Consider the following 19,431-nt stretch of genomic DNA (forward strand, 5'->3'; position numbering starts at 1 on the left):
CGTCGCTCATAGTGGTACTACGCGCAAGAAAAAGCGACCCATGGTATTCCCTGCATGATGGTACTAATTACAAGTAGTATCATGGTTCTAATTTGATCATCCCTTGGTCGCCTCTTATGACAGGCAGGGGATATCATGGGTGTATTCTTTGTTTGCGGCCCCCAACCACAGCGGGGACATTTAAAAGAAATTATTTTTCATTTTGACGATGATGCTTGTTTAAAGGGGCCTAACATCGAAGGTCATCGGCCCCATTTTTTATTTTAGAACAGGAATAGTAATACTTTCTGTCCGACTCGTTGGCTGAATGGTCAGCGTACTGGTCTTCGGTTCAGAGGGTCCCGGGTTCGATTCCCGGCCGGGTCGGGGATTTTAATCGCTTATGATTAATTCTTCTGGCTCGGGGACTGGGTGTATATGTCCGTCCCAACACTCTCCTCATCATATTCGGACAACACACTACACTACCAACCACCACAGAAACACGCAATAGTGCTTACATCCCTCCATAGAGGGTTGGCGTCAGGAAGGGCATCCGGCCGTAAAAACAGGGCCAAATCCACGTGTGGGAAAAAGCGGCAGGAAAAGAAGAAGAATAGTAATACTTTCTTCTTCTTCTACTTTTATGACCGCATAGGATCATTTTAGTCAGTCCATCATTCAGGTCTCTTTGAAGGGATTGTTCAGGCTTTGCGGTCCTCCCAGTACTTCAGACGCTCTGATCTTCGTACCCTTTCCTCGGTCGAAAATACGCGTTGCTACTTTGTTTAGAGTAAGGGTAAAGCGGAGGTTTGTATTCAATTTTATCTTATTTGTGGTGTCTTCTGTTGTAAGGCCTATTTCCTTCAGATTCTGTCTTACTTGTCTGATCCATTTACATCCTGTTGTGGTATTTTTTGAGACGAGATTGTGTTGTACTAGGTGTTTCAGAAGTCTCGAATCCTGCATCCTCAGAATGTGTTGAAAGAATCCCAGTCTCCTCTTACGCATGGTATCTGTAATGGGTTCTAGCTCTTTGTACATGACTTTGTTAGGTATAATCTGCTACTGTCCATCTTTCTGGTATTTTTTGTTTATGTAGGTTCTTCCAATCCTCCTTTCAATTTTCTGAAGTCTGTCAGTGTTTGATTGTTTATTAAGGTGAAAAAGTGTTTCTGCTGCATATGTAGCTCCCAGTTTTATAACTGTATTGTAGTGTTTTATTTTTTGAATTTATTGATAGACATTTCTTTTTGTAGATATCCCATGTTAATTTTGGGGCTTTAGCTGATTATTTATTCTTGTTTGGATTGATATTTTTTCATTTAGGTTATGTGTTATTACTTCTCCAACATATTTAAATCTAGCTACAATTTTGATTTTATTACCATTTATGGTAACTTGTTTTTCTTCAGATTAAAGTTTAAAATGAAATAGCTGACTTCGGTATAAAGTAACTGTGAATAAGGAAACTAACCTGTTTTTGAAGTACAACATTTTTAAGATGCAGCACGAATATGCCATATTATTATTCTCCTGTTTAATACATGTCTGATAATAAAGGAAATTATTAACAGTACCAATTAAGGCTTTCACAGCCACAGATGAAACAATCAATAGACTGCGCTATTAGGCTGTGTCTGCCAATCTCACCATTTGGTCGGAATCTCCTTAGTTGTTAACTTGAGTGATAATGTAAGACTAACACACACAGCCTACCAGTCTTCTGCGTTTATTTCTTTTAAATACTAGGTGTTACTTACTGGATATGAGGATAGGTCTGGATCATTTTGATAGATATTTGATTGTATTCTGTACTTTATTTAGTTAAGATAGGCTACATTTTGCTGGTACTCAGCATTGACAAGATTACATTATTCAGTATAATAGCCAGTAACACACACACACTGACAAAGTAAATATTCCTTTTAAAGGTGAAGTTGGTGAGAAAAGAATATAATTTAATATGATAGCCAAGTGCACATTCAACAAGTTGCTGCACCTTTCTATGTGTTAGTTTGCCAACAATTTATCCACTTTTTATAGTGACAAGAATTTACAGTTGTCTTTTACATTCAAAACAATTACAAAAACAAAACTATAATGATCACTCATAACTTACAGTTGATTAATGATGCTTGGTTAAAGGGGTCTAACATTTAGGTCATTGGCAACTACCAGCTGATTCTTGAACTCTACACTATATAATATATACTCTGGGACTAATAGTGTCTAAACCCAGTCTCACGAACCTACAAAAAGAAGTAGTATGGTGTTGGTCTATGCCTTGGTTGCTATTAAATCTCCTACTGTCAACTGACTTCAGTAAGTTTCCAGAGGAAATGATGTTTGAAGTCTTACAAAAACAATGAGAAGCGTAGACTAGCTATTTATTTATTTACTGTGTCAGAAGTACAAAGTAAACGAGACAAAAATTAAACAGAGAAAATTTTAAACATTGGTTGACCAAAAATTGGCCACGACAAGAGCATTAGGAGTTGCCCTCATTAGGTCTCTAATGGTACAAATGGCTGGAGAAGAAGGACACAGTAAAAGATGTTCGTTAGTCTGCTTAGTACCACACTTGCAGTAAACTGTCTCCACTGGAAGGCCCCATTTCTGTAGGATGGTCTTGGATCTCGTGGTACTGGAGCGTAATCGATTGGGAGCCTTCCATGTTGTCCACTTTTCAGAATGTCCAGGAGGAAGTTCTTCCTTTGGAACCATCCATTCTCTCAAATGTTGATATTTTCCCCACCACATTCAGATTCTTGCTTGTTGTGGTGTTCCTTTAAGAGCTTCAGTGGTTGTCAAGAAGCTCTTTCTTCATTTCAGCCTAGGATGTGCTGGTTGACAGGCATACAAAGGGTGGGCTTCCATAGTCATAGCCTTGCTTTTCTCATACCTAACAGCAATCTCACGTCTGATTTCAGGTGGTGCTATACCAACGAGACAGTGGAGTTTATCCATGGGTGTACACCAGCTACTAGTACATCACAAAGATATTTCTATGGAGGTTCAGATCACGACTCTGTGCAGGCCAATTAAATTCTGCCCTGCCACGTTATCTGCCTTGGTGCATCAGAGAGAAATTAGTCTATTTTTGGATGGATGTCTTAAGTTTCAACACCCTGTCTTGTTGTCCTTGGCATGTTAGAGGTGCAGTAGCGCACTCAGCGTTAACCAACATAATTATATGAACAAAGTCACAGGAAGCATCCAGTGGAATTCATATTTTGTTGCCAACAGCAACACAATCGGAATGTTAAAAGTGGTGGGCAGGCCACCTAGTTGGCACCACTTCAGATCTGGAACTCAGCAGCTGAGGCTGTGATATAAACAGGCTTTCACTAACTGTTGCCACGTTGTGAGAGATGTCTGCCTACCTTCTCACAGCTGCTTGGTTGTGGAATTCTACAAGGGTGGATCAAATATAACTGGAAATTATTTTTTACATTTAATGCATCAACAAAAACAACCACGATGCCGTCCTGATAGAAGAGGGATGTGTGCGGAGCCAGTTGCACACAAACTCCTCTACACTTGCATCATCATTGAACACCTGTCCTCCTAGGTCTTGTTTGAGTTGTCCAGACAAATGGTAGTCCCAGGTTGATAAATCTGGACTGTACAGAGGGTGTCAGAGTTGTTCAGTGAATTTCCTCCAGTTTATCCCAAGTTAAAGCGGCAGTATGCGGCCTTGCATTATCGTGAAGAAGAATGTTTCAGATCTGTTGCCGGTGCCACTTGTTGCGATACGCAGCTTTTGCTTCATCCAAAAGGCGACAGTAGTAGGCTGCATTAATTGTCCTTTGTTCGTGAAGAAAATCCAAATGCTTGCGGAATCCCAGAAAATGGTTGCAAACAACTTTCCAGCAGATGGGCGTGTTTTAGCCTTGACCGGATCTGCTTTGTCTGTTCACTACCACTTCATGCTTGCTTGGACTCTGGGGTGTAATGATGCACCCAAGTTTCATCACAAGTCACAATACGACGCAAGAAATCCTCTCCTTCCGCCTCGTAGCGAGGCAGGAGTCTCTGACAAACTTCCTGGCTGAGCGGACGAGGAACCCACCTGGCAGACAACTTTCTGAAATGGAGTTTATCTCGGATGATGGTTTGAACACTTCCGTAACTTACTCCTACGGCTAAAACAATTTGCAAAATTTTTTATTCACCGAACTTCACCAATAATGACACGAATGGCAACAACGTTGTCTGCAGCGATGCTTGTCCGTCTCCTTTCATGAGGTTCATTTTCCACAGCTTCTCTTCCTGCCATCAATTTTTTAGCCCACTCATACACTCGAGTCTGCAAAAGGGTTTCTTCCCCAAACTGTGTGCGGAGCCATCTCAAAATTTTGGGAGGTTTGGTGCCCTCTTTTGCGAGAAATTTGATAATGTGTTGAGCAACAGACGTGTGCACCCCTCACTCATTCATGGCATACTGAAGCAGCTCAGCTCTCCACCGTCGTTCGTGCATGTGCAGACCCCTTCTCCAGACACCACCCACCAACATCCTGACAAAGCCCAGCCTCAGAATTATTACTAACAGCGGTACATTCAAATTCTCATATATATTTGATCCGCCGCCTTATTTTATACAGCTCTTACCAAACAGTTGTGGTACTTTCATTTCTTCCAGAGGCTCCCTGGAACTCAAGATTGCTATATTTCCTCTGATGTCCAGTTGGTCTACATCCATTATTACAGGCGCTCTCTCTCCGCTTCTTCACGAATGTGATTTCCTGTGATATTAACAATGAGTTGCTTCTCCACGAGTCCTCAGAATCGCAGCAGTACTGCGAGGCACAGACTCTACAAGGTGTTGGAATCATTCTGGAGAGATCTGGACCCACGCATCTTGCACTGCTACCCAGTTGGTCTTGTGTAGTTGGTGCGGGGTACATGAAGCGTACACCAGCATAGACAGCATCCAATAAATGCTTGACTGGATTAAGACTGGGGGGAATCTGGAGGTTCAATCCATGGTGGGAACTTCAATGGAGTGCTCCTACAAAAACCTGCGCACCACCAGAGCGGTGACACAGCGAACTGTCCTGTTTAAACATGACCTCTCCATCAGGGTACTCTAGGGTCAGAAAGGGATGCAGATGGTCTGAAAGAATGTCCACATAATGTGCAACTGACAGCGCTCTCTGTAGCCAGACAATGGGGCCTAATTGTGACCATGAGAACGCCACCCAGACCAGAACCGAGCCACCTCCTGCTTCATGGGGCATACGCCACACTCTCAAGCGGCCATCAGCTTGATACAACTGGAACTGGGATTCATCAGACCATACCACACGCCGCCACTCTTCCAGGGTCCATTGCCGATGTTCGTGGGCCCACGTCGCGTAGCTGTGTCAAGGTGTCAGCAAAGGGACATGAGTTGGTTGTCGGCTGGTGAAGCCTATGCTCTGCAGTTGCCTCCTTACAGTCCTGGTAGAAATGGGTTCCTGACTCCCAACTGCGCAGTGATCTGACTTACAGTAGACAGTTGAGCACCCAGTATGGTTCTGCCTCCGTGGTCTTCCCGTGCGGCAGTTTACGTGGGTGGTAAAATTCCCTCTGCGATAGTGAAGATCCACCCTCGACACTGTTGACTTCTGAAACCCGAATTTGCGTGTAATCCCTGCAATGCTATGACCCATGCACTGTGTGCCAATGATTATCCCATGTTCAAACTTGGTTAACTTGCGATTTGTTGCCATCTTCACTAACTGGTGTTGGTGACAGACTGCTCAGCTACGCCACAGCTAGGTACAACGCTCAGGCGTCATACACAGCACATTTTCTAATGGGACACACCTTCCCGTGACTTTTGGCCACTCTGTATAGCAGGATAGAAATGTTCTGCACAACGTAAATTCATGGAAGAAACTTTGCTCTGCATTATGTCCGATTTTGCATTTAGTCCTGTAAGTACTGTATACAGGGAACTGGAGTTGGTGGATATTCAATCAGTTCTGCTTTCCATAATTTCTTCCTCTTTCTCGTATCTTTTCTGTACAAATATTTATATGGTTCCGTCGGCCCAAAATATTTACAACTGTGTTCTTTATGTTCAGTTCCAATGCCAGTCAATTAAGAACTTTACCAACTAGAATTAGAGGTCCTGCTTCAAAGAATGATACCCGTACCGAGCGAACAGTGTCCTACTGCAGTTCTTTGAGATCCGTGATGACAGTAGTCCTTCAATCTCCTACAATGCCTACCTCCTCTCCAATTCCTGGGAGGAGGCATATGATGTGGCCAAATCATCTTAGTCTTGACTCCAGGATCTTGTCTTCAGTGCTGGTCGCCTTTACCCAGTTTCATGTAGTTTCATTTCTGATTCTATCCTTCCTTGACATGCCACACGTCCATTGCAGCATTTTCATTTCTGCTGCCTCCAGGTTTCTGTTAGAGGCTTTTGTCATTGGCACTGTTTCCAAACCATATGTAAGGTAGAACGAAGCAGCTTCTTCTTCTTCCTCATCCTAGCATTATTCCCGCACTGTGGTGGGGTCAGCTTGCTGGCACATCCGATTCCATTTTGCACGATCCAAGGCATCCTCATGGATGACGCCCACATAATCCATGTCTTCACCGATACGATCCATCTACCGCTTCTTGGGTCTACCACACAATCTCTGTCCTCCATGGTCAAGGCACTTGGCTGTCCTTGCCACCGAGTTGTCATTGCTGCATAACATCTAAGCTTGGCTTCCCGCAGTTTCACCCCATTTGTTGCAACTTACATCCTCTGTCGAACGCCATTGTTCATGGCAGGGTCAAATCGCATTCGTCCAAGAAACCACTGGGCTGTCGCATTTCCATTACGTGCAGAACCTGCTCAAGCTTTGCTGTTGCTGGCCAACATTGTGATCCATAGAGAGCGACTGGGCAGACTACAGTTTTGTAGATCTTCGACTTAACTTGTAGGGGCATGCAACAATCACACAGAATCCCAGTCACTTGGTGCCACTTCATCCAAGTGGTGTTTACGCATGCATGATTATCCGGAAAACTGTTGCCGTAACTACACATAAGGGAGCCGAGGTACTTGAAATGGTCCTTTTTCTTCACATCTTCTCCACCGATATTGATGGTTCCATCGGTTTGGCACCCATGTTCTATATATTGTGTCTTCTTGGTATTCAGGCGAAGTCCATATTGGTTAAGCTGATCATTCCATTGTCGTGTTTGCCCAGCGAGGTTCTCACATGGTAAATATACCAGGATGATACATACTCTTACAAATTATTCATTATTTAGCGTATGATGAATACAATATTATATACAATATGTACAACTGCCATCTCAAGTTCATAACTAAAGTTCCATGTCAAAAATTGAGAGCCAGAAAAGAGCTTCGCTTGAGACACAGCGTAAGTCCTCTATAGAGCCTCTATAAGCATGCAAAGGACACTCAAATGCAAGGTGATCCACTGTCTGCTCCTCTTCTCCGCAGTCACATTGCGGTGATGTCTTCTATCCCCATTTGAAGAGAGTTGCTCCACATGTACCTTGGCCGGTCCTAATTCGGTTTGGTGTCCTCCACTGCCGTCTGGGAAGGGAAAAACCATCTGAGCACTTCCAGGGGTTCCTAATGATGTGATGTACTCTTATAAATAAAACCCTCGATATTTGTTGGTATACTCTTGTCACGTAGGAATCCTGTAGCTGCTCTCCATTTAATATCGGACTGGACTATTCAATATTGAACTCGACTCTTATTTCACCATCATTTTGCACTACTGAACCCAGAAATCTGAAGGTTTCTGTAAATGGCACAAGTTTCCCTTGGAGATGTACCAGTCCAGTTCCTCCACATGGCATGTATTCAGTTTTTGCCCTACTCAGTCTCATGCATCTGTTCTCCAGTGAAGACTCTCCCATTTTTCCAATAATATCCCTGCCTGTCACCTGCAATATATTTATGTAAATATCTAATGCATCAAATGCTAAATAAATAAAATCAAGTGGGAGGTAGGGAACATCACAACGCAGTTATATTGTTACTGTCCCACTTCTGAACCTAAGTAATTTGTATGCCATCCCCTTAAATGCACACACACATCTGACAAAAAAATTAGAACCCTGTGCTGCATGATAAGTAACACTCAGTTGGCTTGCCTTTGACATGAATGACAGCAGCAATTCACCTTGGCATGGTCTCTATGAATCTTCTGCCATTAACTCGTCCTAAATTGCAGTGAGATTTCTAGCAGGGTTACTCCAATTGACTCGCTGTATGTCACCCCCATAGATGTTCGACAGGGTTTCAATCCAGAGACTTTGCTGACTATGGAATATGGGAGAGCTCCTCTTCGTGCTAGTAAAACCACTCAGTTACAGTTAGGGCCCAATGCACTCGGCAGTTATCTTCCTGAAAAAATAAAATGGCTTTTCCACAGTTGGATTATCAGTAAGACTGTGAACAAAAGGCAGTATCTGTTTATCCAGAAGTTAAATACAAACCTGTTGATTCAACAGCACATCAGCTGCAACAATGGGGCCTAATTCCGTACATATGAAACACCTGCCGCCTGTACCACATCTTGTACACAGTCCTCGTGGAACATTTCATATATATGGGTCTGTGATTTATTCTGCGTCTGGCATCATTACTGTGAAGGCTGAAACACGGCTCATCAGGCCAGCTGATATGGTCCAAGTCTTTTATAGTACTATTATTATTCATATAATTTCCTCTCACCCAGCTCCTGCCGGGTCGGGGTATTCACGGCACTTCTCCATGTTCCTCTTTCCTTCCACCATTCCTCTTCCCACGATCTTGTCCAAGTCTAAATTTCGTCGTCTTATTCTGCTTTTCACGGATTCAATCCACCTTGTTCTAGGTCGTCTTCTTGCTCTCTTGTCCTAGCACTTTGCCTCCAGCATCTGTCTGGGAATTCTATTCTTCTCCATACTCTTTACATGTCCAAACTACCTTAGTTTATTCTTTCCAATTTTCTCATTTAGAGCTTTCCTATCCCAACTTCCTTCCTAACATCTTCATTTCTCACTCTGTCTTTCCTATCATCCTTCTTAGGAATTTCATCCTACTAGCTTGAATTCTGCTCTCTTGCCTGCTGGTCAAAGTCTGCATAAGTCAGTATGGGTACATAATAGATATTGTACATTATCTCTTTGCTTTTCCTCAGTACTTCTTTGCTTCAAACAAGTTTCCTTACACTTTGGTAGAATGCACTGCCCTGCTGTACCCTCCTGCTAATCTCCATATCTACCCTAGCATTTTGCATTAATTCACTTCCTAGGTATTTAAAACTATCCACAATATCCAGACTGACTTCGAATTTTTGACATCACCGTAGTCTTTTTCTCTGTACTGATTTTTAATGCCATACTTCTCAATTTTTTTTCATTCAGTACATCTAGTTGTTGCACTTCTTTGCTGTTCTTTCCCCAGATCACATCATCATGTACAAATAGCAGCATCTTTATCTCCATAAGCCTCCTTTGTTTCCTTTACAATTACATCCATGACCATAATAAACAAAAGAGGTGATGGCACACTCCTCTGTCTTAGTCCAGTCTTATTCCCAAACAATTCTGTCTTTCCAATTCGGGTCATTACCCTGCTAATAGTTGTTGTACATTGCTTGCACCATTTCTAACATTTCTCATCCGAGTCTCTTTTTAACCATGGTGTCCCAAACCTTCTCTCTGGGGACACTATCATATGCCTTTTCTATATCGATGAACGTCATGACCAGATCCTTTCCATATTCCCAGTTCTTTTTCATCTGCTGTCTCATGCTAAAGATTGGGTCCAATGTAGACCTTGCTCTCCTAAAGTCATACTGTTCCTCTTCTAACTCTCCTTCAATCTTTCTTCTCATTCTTCTTTCTAATATTGTTTCCCCCAATATAAGTGTGATTCCTCTATATATACCACAAACTTTCTTGTCCCATTTCCCCATATCTTAAACTTTGTTATTATTACCATCCCCCCCCCCTTTTTTTTTTTCCAGTCTTCTGGTACACATTTGTGTTTCCACAAACTACTCATTATCTTCATCCTTTCTTTAAAAAATTAATTTTAAAGCGGTTAGAATGGAGAAATTTGCCCTAAAACTTGAAATACACCAGATAGATTTAAGCTGAGATTTGAACCCAAAAGCTCCAGATTTCAAGGCAAGCACATTTGTTAAGAAACCACCCTGAAAAGGCCAATATCTGCAAAAAACTTTCAAAAGCACACAATATTAAATCCTATCAAATCTTACACCCACCAAATTTTCACAATAAAAAAAATGTAAAAACAAGCAAAACATATATTAACGAAGTAGTCGAGATTTTTTTAAACTGCAATGAGAAACATTTCCACATCATCCTAACAAGTTAAAAAACTATAAAAAAATTAATTTAAGTCTAATCCGAGGAACTTTACTTTTCAGCCACTCTAATGCTAAGATATCCACATTATAGCAGTTGATAATATGAAGCCTTTTGAGAGCCTTCATATGAGTTGCCAGGAGATCTACAGGAAGCCCTTCAAGGTCCTGAAGCATTAACCTTAATTCGTGCAACTTGGAGAGGTTGGCTACCACCTCCAGACTTGCGCTGGTAAGGTTTTTACACTGACCAAGACTCAGACAAAGCAACTGGTCAACCTGCTGAAGAGACATGATCCCGCGATCCGTAATGTGACTGTTCCCATATATTCTCAGTGTGTTGAGGTACGCAAGTGAAGAGAATAGCCTGAGACTGTCATCACTAAAATTTGAGCATAACTCCAGAGTGATGCACTGTAACAGAGGACAGTTCTGTACTATGACCTCAGTCACAGAGTCATTGTACGCATTGCAGGAGATCAAAGTGAGCTCTAACAGCTGAACTAAATTCTTGTTATCAAATATCTTTAACATCTGATCTTCGTGATGAAACCCCTCCCAGCTTAGGGACGTAAGTGCCCTTAATTTCCTAAGAGAATTCACTTTGAAATGCGATTCTGAATTACAAGAATTATGCATGTGCAACGTCTTCAGACTACTGCACACCGATAAGAGTGGAAGTGTACACATTCCACAAAAATTAATGCAACTAACCTCTATAGTATGCAAATGATCCTTCTTCTTTACCATCGTATAGAACAGATCATTTGTAAAATAGCCACCAAATAATAGTGTTAGGTGTTGCAGCTGGGGGCAGCCATCAGCTATATCTTTCAAACACAGTATTGAACATGGATATTGCAAAGGAGCCACTAAAGACAGAATCTTAAGATTAATAAACTCGCCAACTATCTGGCATTTCTCAGGCGAGCTCACCACAGATAAAGGGGGTGAAAGCTGCTCGATTTTTGTACACTTCTCATGAATGGCCTTGAGAACATCATAATTTATATCCTGATCAACATGTACTAGTAATGTCTTCAATTCTGGACAATTATCAGCCAAGGCTTGGAAAACCATCTGACCGTAGATGCGGGCACTGAAATCCACAGCCTGTAGCACAGCAGAACCGCACAACATGGAGACGATATGAGAATCAGTGTCCACTTTGTCAGGACGGTAAATAACATCTCTCCAAAGGCGAGAGGTGTGCACGACTCGTTTCCAATGCCAACATACATGCTGCACCGATGACACCAAGTCTCTGACTGAACAGTAGGAGAACACGACCTCCAGCACTTCATCAGGGAGAGTCTCCATCTCGAACTGAAACAGAACAACATTTCTTAATGAAAAACAGTCTTTCTCTGATGCTTTTCTCATTATTCTGGCGGGATTGCAGGTGCAATCCATAAAGATAAAAATTCTGAACAAGGAGTTATATTTCTCCACCTATTAATACCATACAATTAAATGTTACAGATTGGGTGAATTGGAGAGCACTGAATAGATTGCGCTCTGGTGTTACGTGGTGCAGGGTAAACCAGAAGAAATGGAGTTTCGAAGTGGACAGTACCTTGTGTGTATGTGGAGAAGAGCAGACCACAGCCCATTTGCTGCAATGTAGATCATGCCCTTTCAGCTGCACAACAGAAGACCAAATGCACTTGATGTCGCAAGGTTTTGGGCTCACATAGTTTAATGTGCCTCTTCGTCATTGAAGTATTTACGTTATGTTTTATCCTTATGACACGATATAAAATAAATAAGATCAAATAGTTTGTACGAACATAATGTCCCTTGATAGCCAAAAGGGCCAACATTACATTTTTTCAAAATTGAGTTATTGGTATATTCGTATTTAGCGATGTAAAATGCACATTCTGGCAAAGGGGCAGACGTTTTGGTTCCACAGTAAGCCGAAAAATACAGAATTGAAGTATGAGTCAAGGGCGAACGTTTTCCAGGCGTTACCGTCATAAGGGCGAACGTTTTATCTTGACAATACATGTAGTTGTTTTACAAACGAACGTTATATCCTTAGTTGGAGCTTTGTTACAATTACAAATAATGTAATTTACAATGCATCATTATGTATGTACCCGTATTATGCTTCAGCATCAGCCAGAGGTATAGTTTACAGTGTTTTGTTTGTACTATTCATGTTGGCAACATCTTTTTATAACACAATATCAGACAGATTCCTCATGGACTGTCGTATTTGTGTCGAACAGCAACAGAGAAGAAATAATTCCATCAGACTTCAGTTTACAAATAAGTCATCCATAATAACATTTCGAGAGCCTCTGTGGCTCAGACGGCAGCACGTCGGCCTATCACCACTGGTTCAAATTCCGGTCACTCCATGTCAGATTTGTGCTGGACAAAGCGGAGGCAGGACAGGTTTTTCTCCGGATATTCCGGTTTTCCCCGTCATCTTTCACTCCAGCAACACTCGCCATTATCATTTCATAGCACTTATCAGTCATTAATAAATCACTTTGGGAGTGGCAACCCCATCGTAATAATGGCCTATTTATGGTCCATTCATTACATCCATGACCCGGTCAAAGACAGGAGGACAGATTGTAGGTCTTCATTTAATTTTCAACAATATTTGGAGATAAGGTAATACACATTTATTTTATATCAAAGTATGTAACTTAACATTGTGCCTTGCTTTTAGGTCAGGCCATGCAAGAGTCTTGTGAGGTTATGTTATTTTAATATTTTCATTATTGTATGTTTTAGATGTTACTGTGTTCAGTTAATTACAGTTTGAAGTTAAGATTAAACTTTGTAAATAATGTTTAGGCTTAGCCATACTTCAAGAGATGGGTTTTCTACTGTTTTTCAATATTTATTATTTCATAATTACAAATAAGTTTATACAAAGTTCACAAAGTCATTTACTTGATTTTAAAATAAGAGAAAACTTGGAAATAGTGATTTTTAAACCTTGTGCAGGCTGTAAATAAATCATGTCTTTTTTCAGTGACGACGAACTGTACCATTATGTCAGCATGGTCTCGTGTTGTTCAACTCGCATCACACACATTTGAAGGAGCCCTTAATGTCAGCATTAAAGAGTGTACGTTTCCAGAATCACAAAATCAGCCGTTGGTAAATAGTGAAATTGTTGATCTTGTTGAAGTAAGTTCATATCTAAGTGAATTTGAACAGTTCGAGGAAGCTTCTAATGACCAAATTGGAGAACGTGCAAATACAGGTCCACAAAATGATCAATTTAGCATTAGTGGCATTATTTTTGAGCCTGCGTGAAGTAGGTACAAATATACGTGCTCATGAACAGGATCATTTCGTGTCTGGGCATTCAAACAATCAGCGAGTTCGCAACAGAAGCAGATTGTAGGGTAACCTTGAACTCTACCTTGAAACAGTCTTCAATCGACAACACTCAGGAAATTCCTTCAGCAGCAATTATTGTAGGAACACAGGGCAGTGTACAAAATGATGCCCACAGTGGTAATGCGTAAATATTGTTAGTGATAGTGAGTGCGTAGGGAAAACAGGACAATGAAAACAAAGGCCATTTTCTGCAAAATTGAACAATAAAATAACAAAGAAGGGAGTACACACATTCTAAAAATTTTCAGAAAAATAAGGAGTCTGTGTAAAAACCCATGCTTTGGACAAAAGTGCACTAAATCTGTTAGCTGTAACTTATTCACAGTGAATGATAAGACACTGATTTTTGAATCACATTGGCAGCTGGGTTCCCTTAAACAGCAACATGATTTTTTGTTGTTTAACATCCAGCAGAATGCCATTCAACGGCGTTGTAAAGACAGTCAGATAGGAAGCAAATTACTAGGCAGTTTTTTCTACCACTACGGGAACATAAGCAGAGTATGTAGAAGATTTTTTATTGCTACCCTTGGGGTCAGTGACAAACTTGTGTGTTATATGGAAGATCATAAGACCGGCATAAACACATCGAAACCTGACAATCATGGAAATCATCCACCGAAAAATAAAACTCCTAATTCTGTTAAAGTCATTGAGAGATTGCCTGCTGTCCCTTCTCACTGCAGGTCTAAAACCACTAGGAAGTACTTGCCTGTTGAACTGAGAAATATTAGCTTTGTGTACAGGCACTATAAGAGAGACTGTTGTCAAAGAAGTAAAATTGCAGTTACAGCAAAGGCTTTTAGGCAGATTTTCATGATGTACAATATAGGGTTCCATCACCTCAAAAAGATATGCGCAAATTTTGTGAAAAGTACAAACACATTTCTCCTGCTGAAAAAAACAGTGGAAGATATGCACATGAGAGAGAGAGAGAGAGGGCGCTTCCCTGTTAGCTTTCAAAGCAGATCAGCTGTTAAGTAAAATGCATTCAGAATACCTATGTACAAGTTTTGACTTACAGAGAGTACTTAATACCCCTCATAGAGACAGCATGCTGCTATTTTATTCTAGAAAAGATGTTGTATACAATTTGACTATGTACAAGAGTGGCACTAGAAATGGTTTTTGTTATGTTTGGGGAGAATCTGACGGGCAGAGGGGAGCATATGATATCTGTTCTATTAAGGATATGTATCTGCAGGAAGTAGATAAACGAGGCATCAAGCACTTGCTCCTTTACTGTGATTCATGCCCTGGACAGAACAAGAATCAGCAAATGCTAGGGACACTGAGATCATTTCTTAGCCAATCTATTTCAGTTCAGACAATTAAAATAACATACCTAATGCCAGGGCATTCCTTCATGCCTGCTGATTCAATGCATTCCACAACTGAATCAACCTACCGAAGGAAAAGTATATGGGCTCCCAGTGAGTGGTCCACACAGCCTGCTCCATATGAGGTAAAAGTGCTGACATACAAAGATTTCAATGGCTGGAAAGAATTTGTTGGTGATATTTCCATGATAAGACCAGATGGGTCTAAGGTAATGTTGAGGATGTAAGACAGGTTTTATTTTCTAAGGACTCATGTGAGGTATTGGTAAAATGCTCATTGCAGGTTAATGACAGTATAGAGACTGAAATTAAGCAAAAGTCTAATAGATCACCCCAAGCTGCCCTAGTAAAACCTAGAGTTCTTTATACTAAGAAACGTCCAGTATTGAATGTAAGTTTTCATGGCTCATAGTATTAACATAAAGGAATACTGAATTAAAGCCACTATATTTATTTAATGAAGCCGAGCTTTCAGCCAAATTGCATTGACCGTCATCAGCATGAGTTCTGCTTCCGACAGTGAGCAAAGAAATTGCAAGAAACGTGGAAGTCATGACCGTACTATCCACAGCCTACCCCACTAATTGGACTCAAGGAACGTCGTGCTGTCATTCACCGCCTTCTTGTTGATGGTTTCGTGAATGCGTCCCGCTGTTCCATGGTGGTGTTATGCATGTATTTCTGTAGTATAGGTCTCTATGTATTTGATAACTTGAAGCCATCTTCCCTGTTGATGTTATTTGGGCGCACCTCTATCTCTATGGCTTCTCTTACCAGTCGAGCATAGAAGTATTTTACAGGCGCGATGACCTTCGCCTGGTCAAAGAGGATTTCATGGTCTGTACTGTAGAATTGTTCTGCTGTGGCAGACTGGCTTATGGCATTCTCCATGGAGGATGAAAGAGCAACATTTTTTTTTGCTAATTGCTTTACGTCGCACCGACACAGATAGGTGTTATGCATGTATTTCTGTAGTATAGGTCTCTATGTATTTGATAACTTGAAGCCATCTTCCCTGTTGATGTTATTTGGGCGCAGCTCTATCTCTATGGCTTCTCTTACCAGTCGAGCATAGAAGTATTTTACAGGCGCGATGACCTTCGCCTGGTCAAAGAGGATTTCATGGTCTGTACTGTAGAATTGTTCTGCTGTGGCAGACTGGCTTATGGCATTCTCCATGGAGGATGAAAGAGCAACATTTTTTTTTTTTTGCTAATTGCTTTACGTCGCACCGACACAGATAGGTCTTATGGCGACGATGGGATAGGAAAGGCCTAGGAGTTGGAAGGAAGTGTCCGTGGCCTTAATTAAGGTACAGCCCCAGCATTTGCCTGGTGTGAAAATGGGAAACCACGGAAAACCATCTTCAGGGCTGCCGACAGTGGGGCTCGAACCCACGATCTCCCGGATGCAAGCTCACAGCCGCGCACCTCTACGCGCACGGCCAACTTGCCCGGTAGCAACATTCTTTACCGACCTAATGTGTTCTTTCACCCTGGTTCTGACAAGCCTTTTCGTCGTGCCAATATATGAGCAACCACAACCACATGGAACTTCATACACGCCCGGTGTTTCAAGATGTGGTTTTTCTTTGAATGGTCGAAACAGGGATTTGAGCTTCCGGTCTGTGGTGAAAACTGGAATTATATTGTGCTTCCTAAGAATGCGCCCAATTCCGTCAGTTATACCTGCCACGTTAAGAAGGAATACTTTCTTCTTTTTACTGTATTCCTGGTTGGTACTATTCCTGTTACGCTTCTGATCTTCACAGCTCGTGCTATGTCTCGTGACGTATAGCCGTTGTCAGTTCTCTTAATGCACTTGAGTGGTTATCAGCGTCTGGAACGTTATTCACCCTAGTAAATAACGTTCGAAGGAGAGCTGCTTTTTGCTCGACTGGTAAGAGAAGCCACAGAGATAGAGCTGCGCCCAAATAACATTAACAGGGAAGACGGCTTCAAGTTACCAAATACATGGAGACCTGTACTGCAGAAATACATGCATAACATCACCATGGAACAGCGGGATGCACTCACGAAACCATCAACAGAGGGCGGTGAATCACAGCACGACGATCCTCGAGTACAATTAGTGGGGCAGGTCGTGGATAGTACGGTCATGACTTCCACGTTCCTTGCAATTTCTTTGCTCACTGTTGGAAGCAGAACTTAACATGCCCTGATGAAGGCTAATGCAATTTGGCTGAAAGCTTGGCTTCATTAAATATAGTGGATTTAATCCAGTATTCATTTATTTATTTACGTTAAAACTTCCAGTATCTTCAGCCAAGTACAAGGATTTGCGTAACCTGTGCACATCAGGTGTTATTCCTCCTCGTTACCATCATGAATACCCCAGTCTGAAGCCCATGCCTAATGTACCAGATACACTGTTAGAAAAAGATGAAGAGGATGTGTGAGTAGAAATTCTACTTTATTTAACAAGTACTAGAGTATTTCGATTTTATTTCAAGTAATGTAGTTTAAATTTCTAGCTAGATCCCAAACATTTGTTTTTTTATTACTCCATAGTATTAGTACGCTGCTAAGATGTTTGATCATTTGGTATGTAGTCTATTTTTATGGCTGTAAGGTAATTTTAAATTGATTAAATACTATAAACACATTGATGTGATTTGATTACCCAATTTCCATTTAATTTGTGTGCAATTTTACTTCTTTCAATAATAATTACTTGAGACTGAGGTTCAGCACAGCAAAATTGACATCCAAATACTTGCTGCCAAAAGGGCCAATGTCAGAAAAAGTTTCCTACAAAAGGGCCAAGGTATCAATTCCAATGAAGAGGCTTACTGGCAAAAGGGTGAACGTTGCAGTTTTAACATTTATTTTATATCTATTACCGTTATAACAAATAATAATTTTAAAAAATAGTATCAACTAAACAGAAAAGATGCACGCTTTATATGAACTATCATTATTTACCTGACGATAAACCAACATTTCCTTAAACGTTTTTTGCTTCTCCTGAAAAATTAAGAAAATTGCTATCATGGAACGATATCTAAAAGACAAGTTTCGACCTATGCTACGGTCATCTTCAGCTTGTGATACAGGAGATAAGACACACAATAAAATAGAAATGTCTCTTCAATGAGGATTAAATGCATTGAGCAGGTTTTCACTACCCTCCAGCAAGTTGTTGAGGTCGGGTTGGTGTTGACCTTAGCACTGACTGAAGACTTCATGTTTGTACAAGTAGTGTATATTTTGTGTATACTTTATTGTATTGAATAGATGGACAAATGTGTGTAAATTCTTGCTTAGAATTTTAAGTAGACAGTAATTCAATTCAGAACTGGAACTGAAGATGAAACTTATCACATCGCATAATTCAAGAGAAGAAATATATATAGATCAACCAACTATCAATATAACTATTATAATCTAAAAAGATTGTTCATCAAGCAAAGTTAGAAATGTTTTGGCTCTTGGAGGCATCATCAGCACACAAGCCCTTAAATAAAATTAACAGCACAAACACATTTGAAAGAAAGATCATAAATGTAGTATTGATAATTGAAACAATTCAAGAACAAAATATTGGAGCTCATTAATAAGTCCATAAATTTACAATACGGCTATATATATATATATATAAATATAATATTAAGACTAAATACACCGAAGATGAGAACTTCACACTTGAGCTGCTGCAGGGCATACACACATTAGCCTAATCGAGAAAAATGTGAAGTGCGTAGCTGAAAGGTAGCTACATTAAATGTGGTATCTACTTGTTAAAAAATGTAGTCTTCTTCACATAATAATAATAATAATGATGATGATGATGATAATAATAATAATAATAATAATAATAATAATAATAATAATAATAATAATACCCAGTTTTAAGGACCTTCCTAATGCCAACACTGAGAGGAGGGCTTGTGTTTTTGTGATGGCTGATTAGTGATGAGATCCACAAACAGATACTCTGTACAAATAGGTCCCTTCATGGTCTTAGAAAACATCTGAAGTCTCGAATGTTGAGAGGGAAAACTACCATGGCGATTTAAAAGTTTTAGAGAGATCAGTACTAACGTATTGTCATTGCATCTGTGAAACCCGCTATGTGAAATATTTCAGCTTAGAACTGAGCCAGAAAAGCTCCGTCATCTAAGTTTCAACAATGTAAGTTAAATCAATGAATTTGTGTTCTTAACCATATATGTGTTGTGGGTCAACAATTCTCTGCAAACACCACGACAGGGTGATTTTCACAGGTGGAACGACAATATAGTGATGGCGGTGATTACTGTTTTAAGAGGATGTACCACTCATCCTCTATTAAAACCAACCACAAGGGAAAAAGTAAGAGGCTAGACGCTTTGAAGGGCATGAAAACAAAACACCTTAGGCTTTTCAAACCTA

The 19,431-nt window shown here is 40.6% G+C and overlaps 1 protein-coding gene across 3 annotated transcripts in view; it reads right to left on the reverse strand.

Moving 5' to 3' along the window:
* Positions 1 to 1,794: 1,794 nt before the first annotated feature.
* The window catches only part of LOC136886465 (uncharacterized), a 34,083-nt gene continuing 16,446 nt past the window's right edge, over positions 1,795 to 19,431 (reverse strand). For all 3 annotated transcript variants that reach the window (XM_067159257.2, XM_067159255.2, XM_067159254.2), the window contains one exon: positions 1,795 to 11,654. In XM_067159257.2, the coding sequence (XP_067015358.2) occupies positions 10,344 to 11,648 (1,305 nt within the window). In that variant the 5' untranslated portion in view covers positions 11,649 to 11,654 and the 3' untranslated portion in view covers positions 1,795 to 10,343. The remainder of the gene's footprint in view (positions 11,655 to 19,431) is intronic.

The sequence above is a fragment of the Anabrus simplex genome, chromosome X, assembly GCF_040414725.1.
Source record: "Anabrus simplex isolate iqAnaSimp1 chromosome X, ASM4041472v1, whole genome shotgun sequence".
Lineage (NCBI taxonomy): Eukaryota > Metazoa > Arthropoda > Insecta > Orthoptera > Tettigoniidae > Anabrus > Anabrus simplex.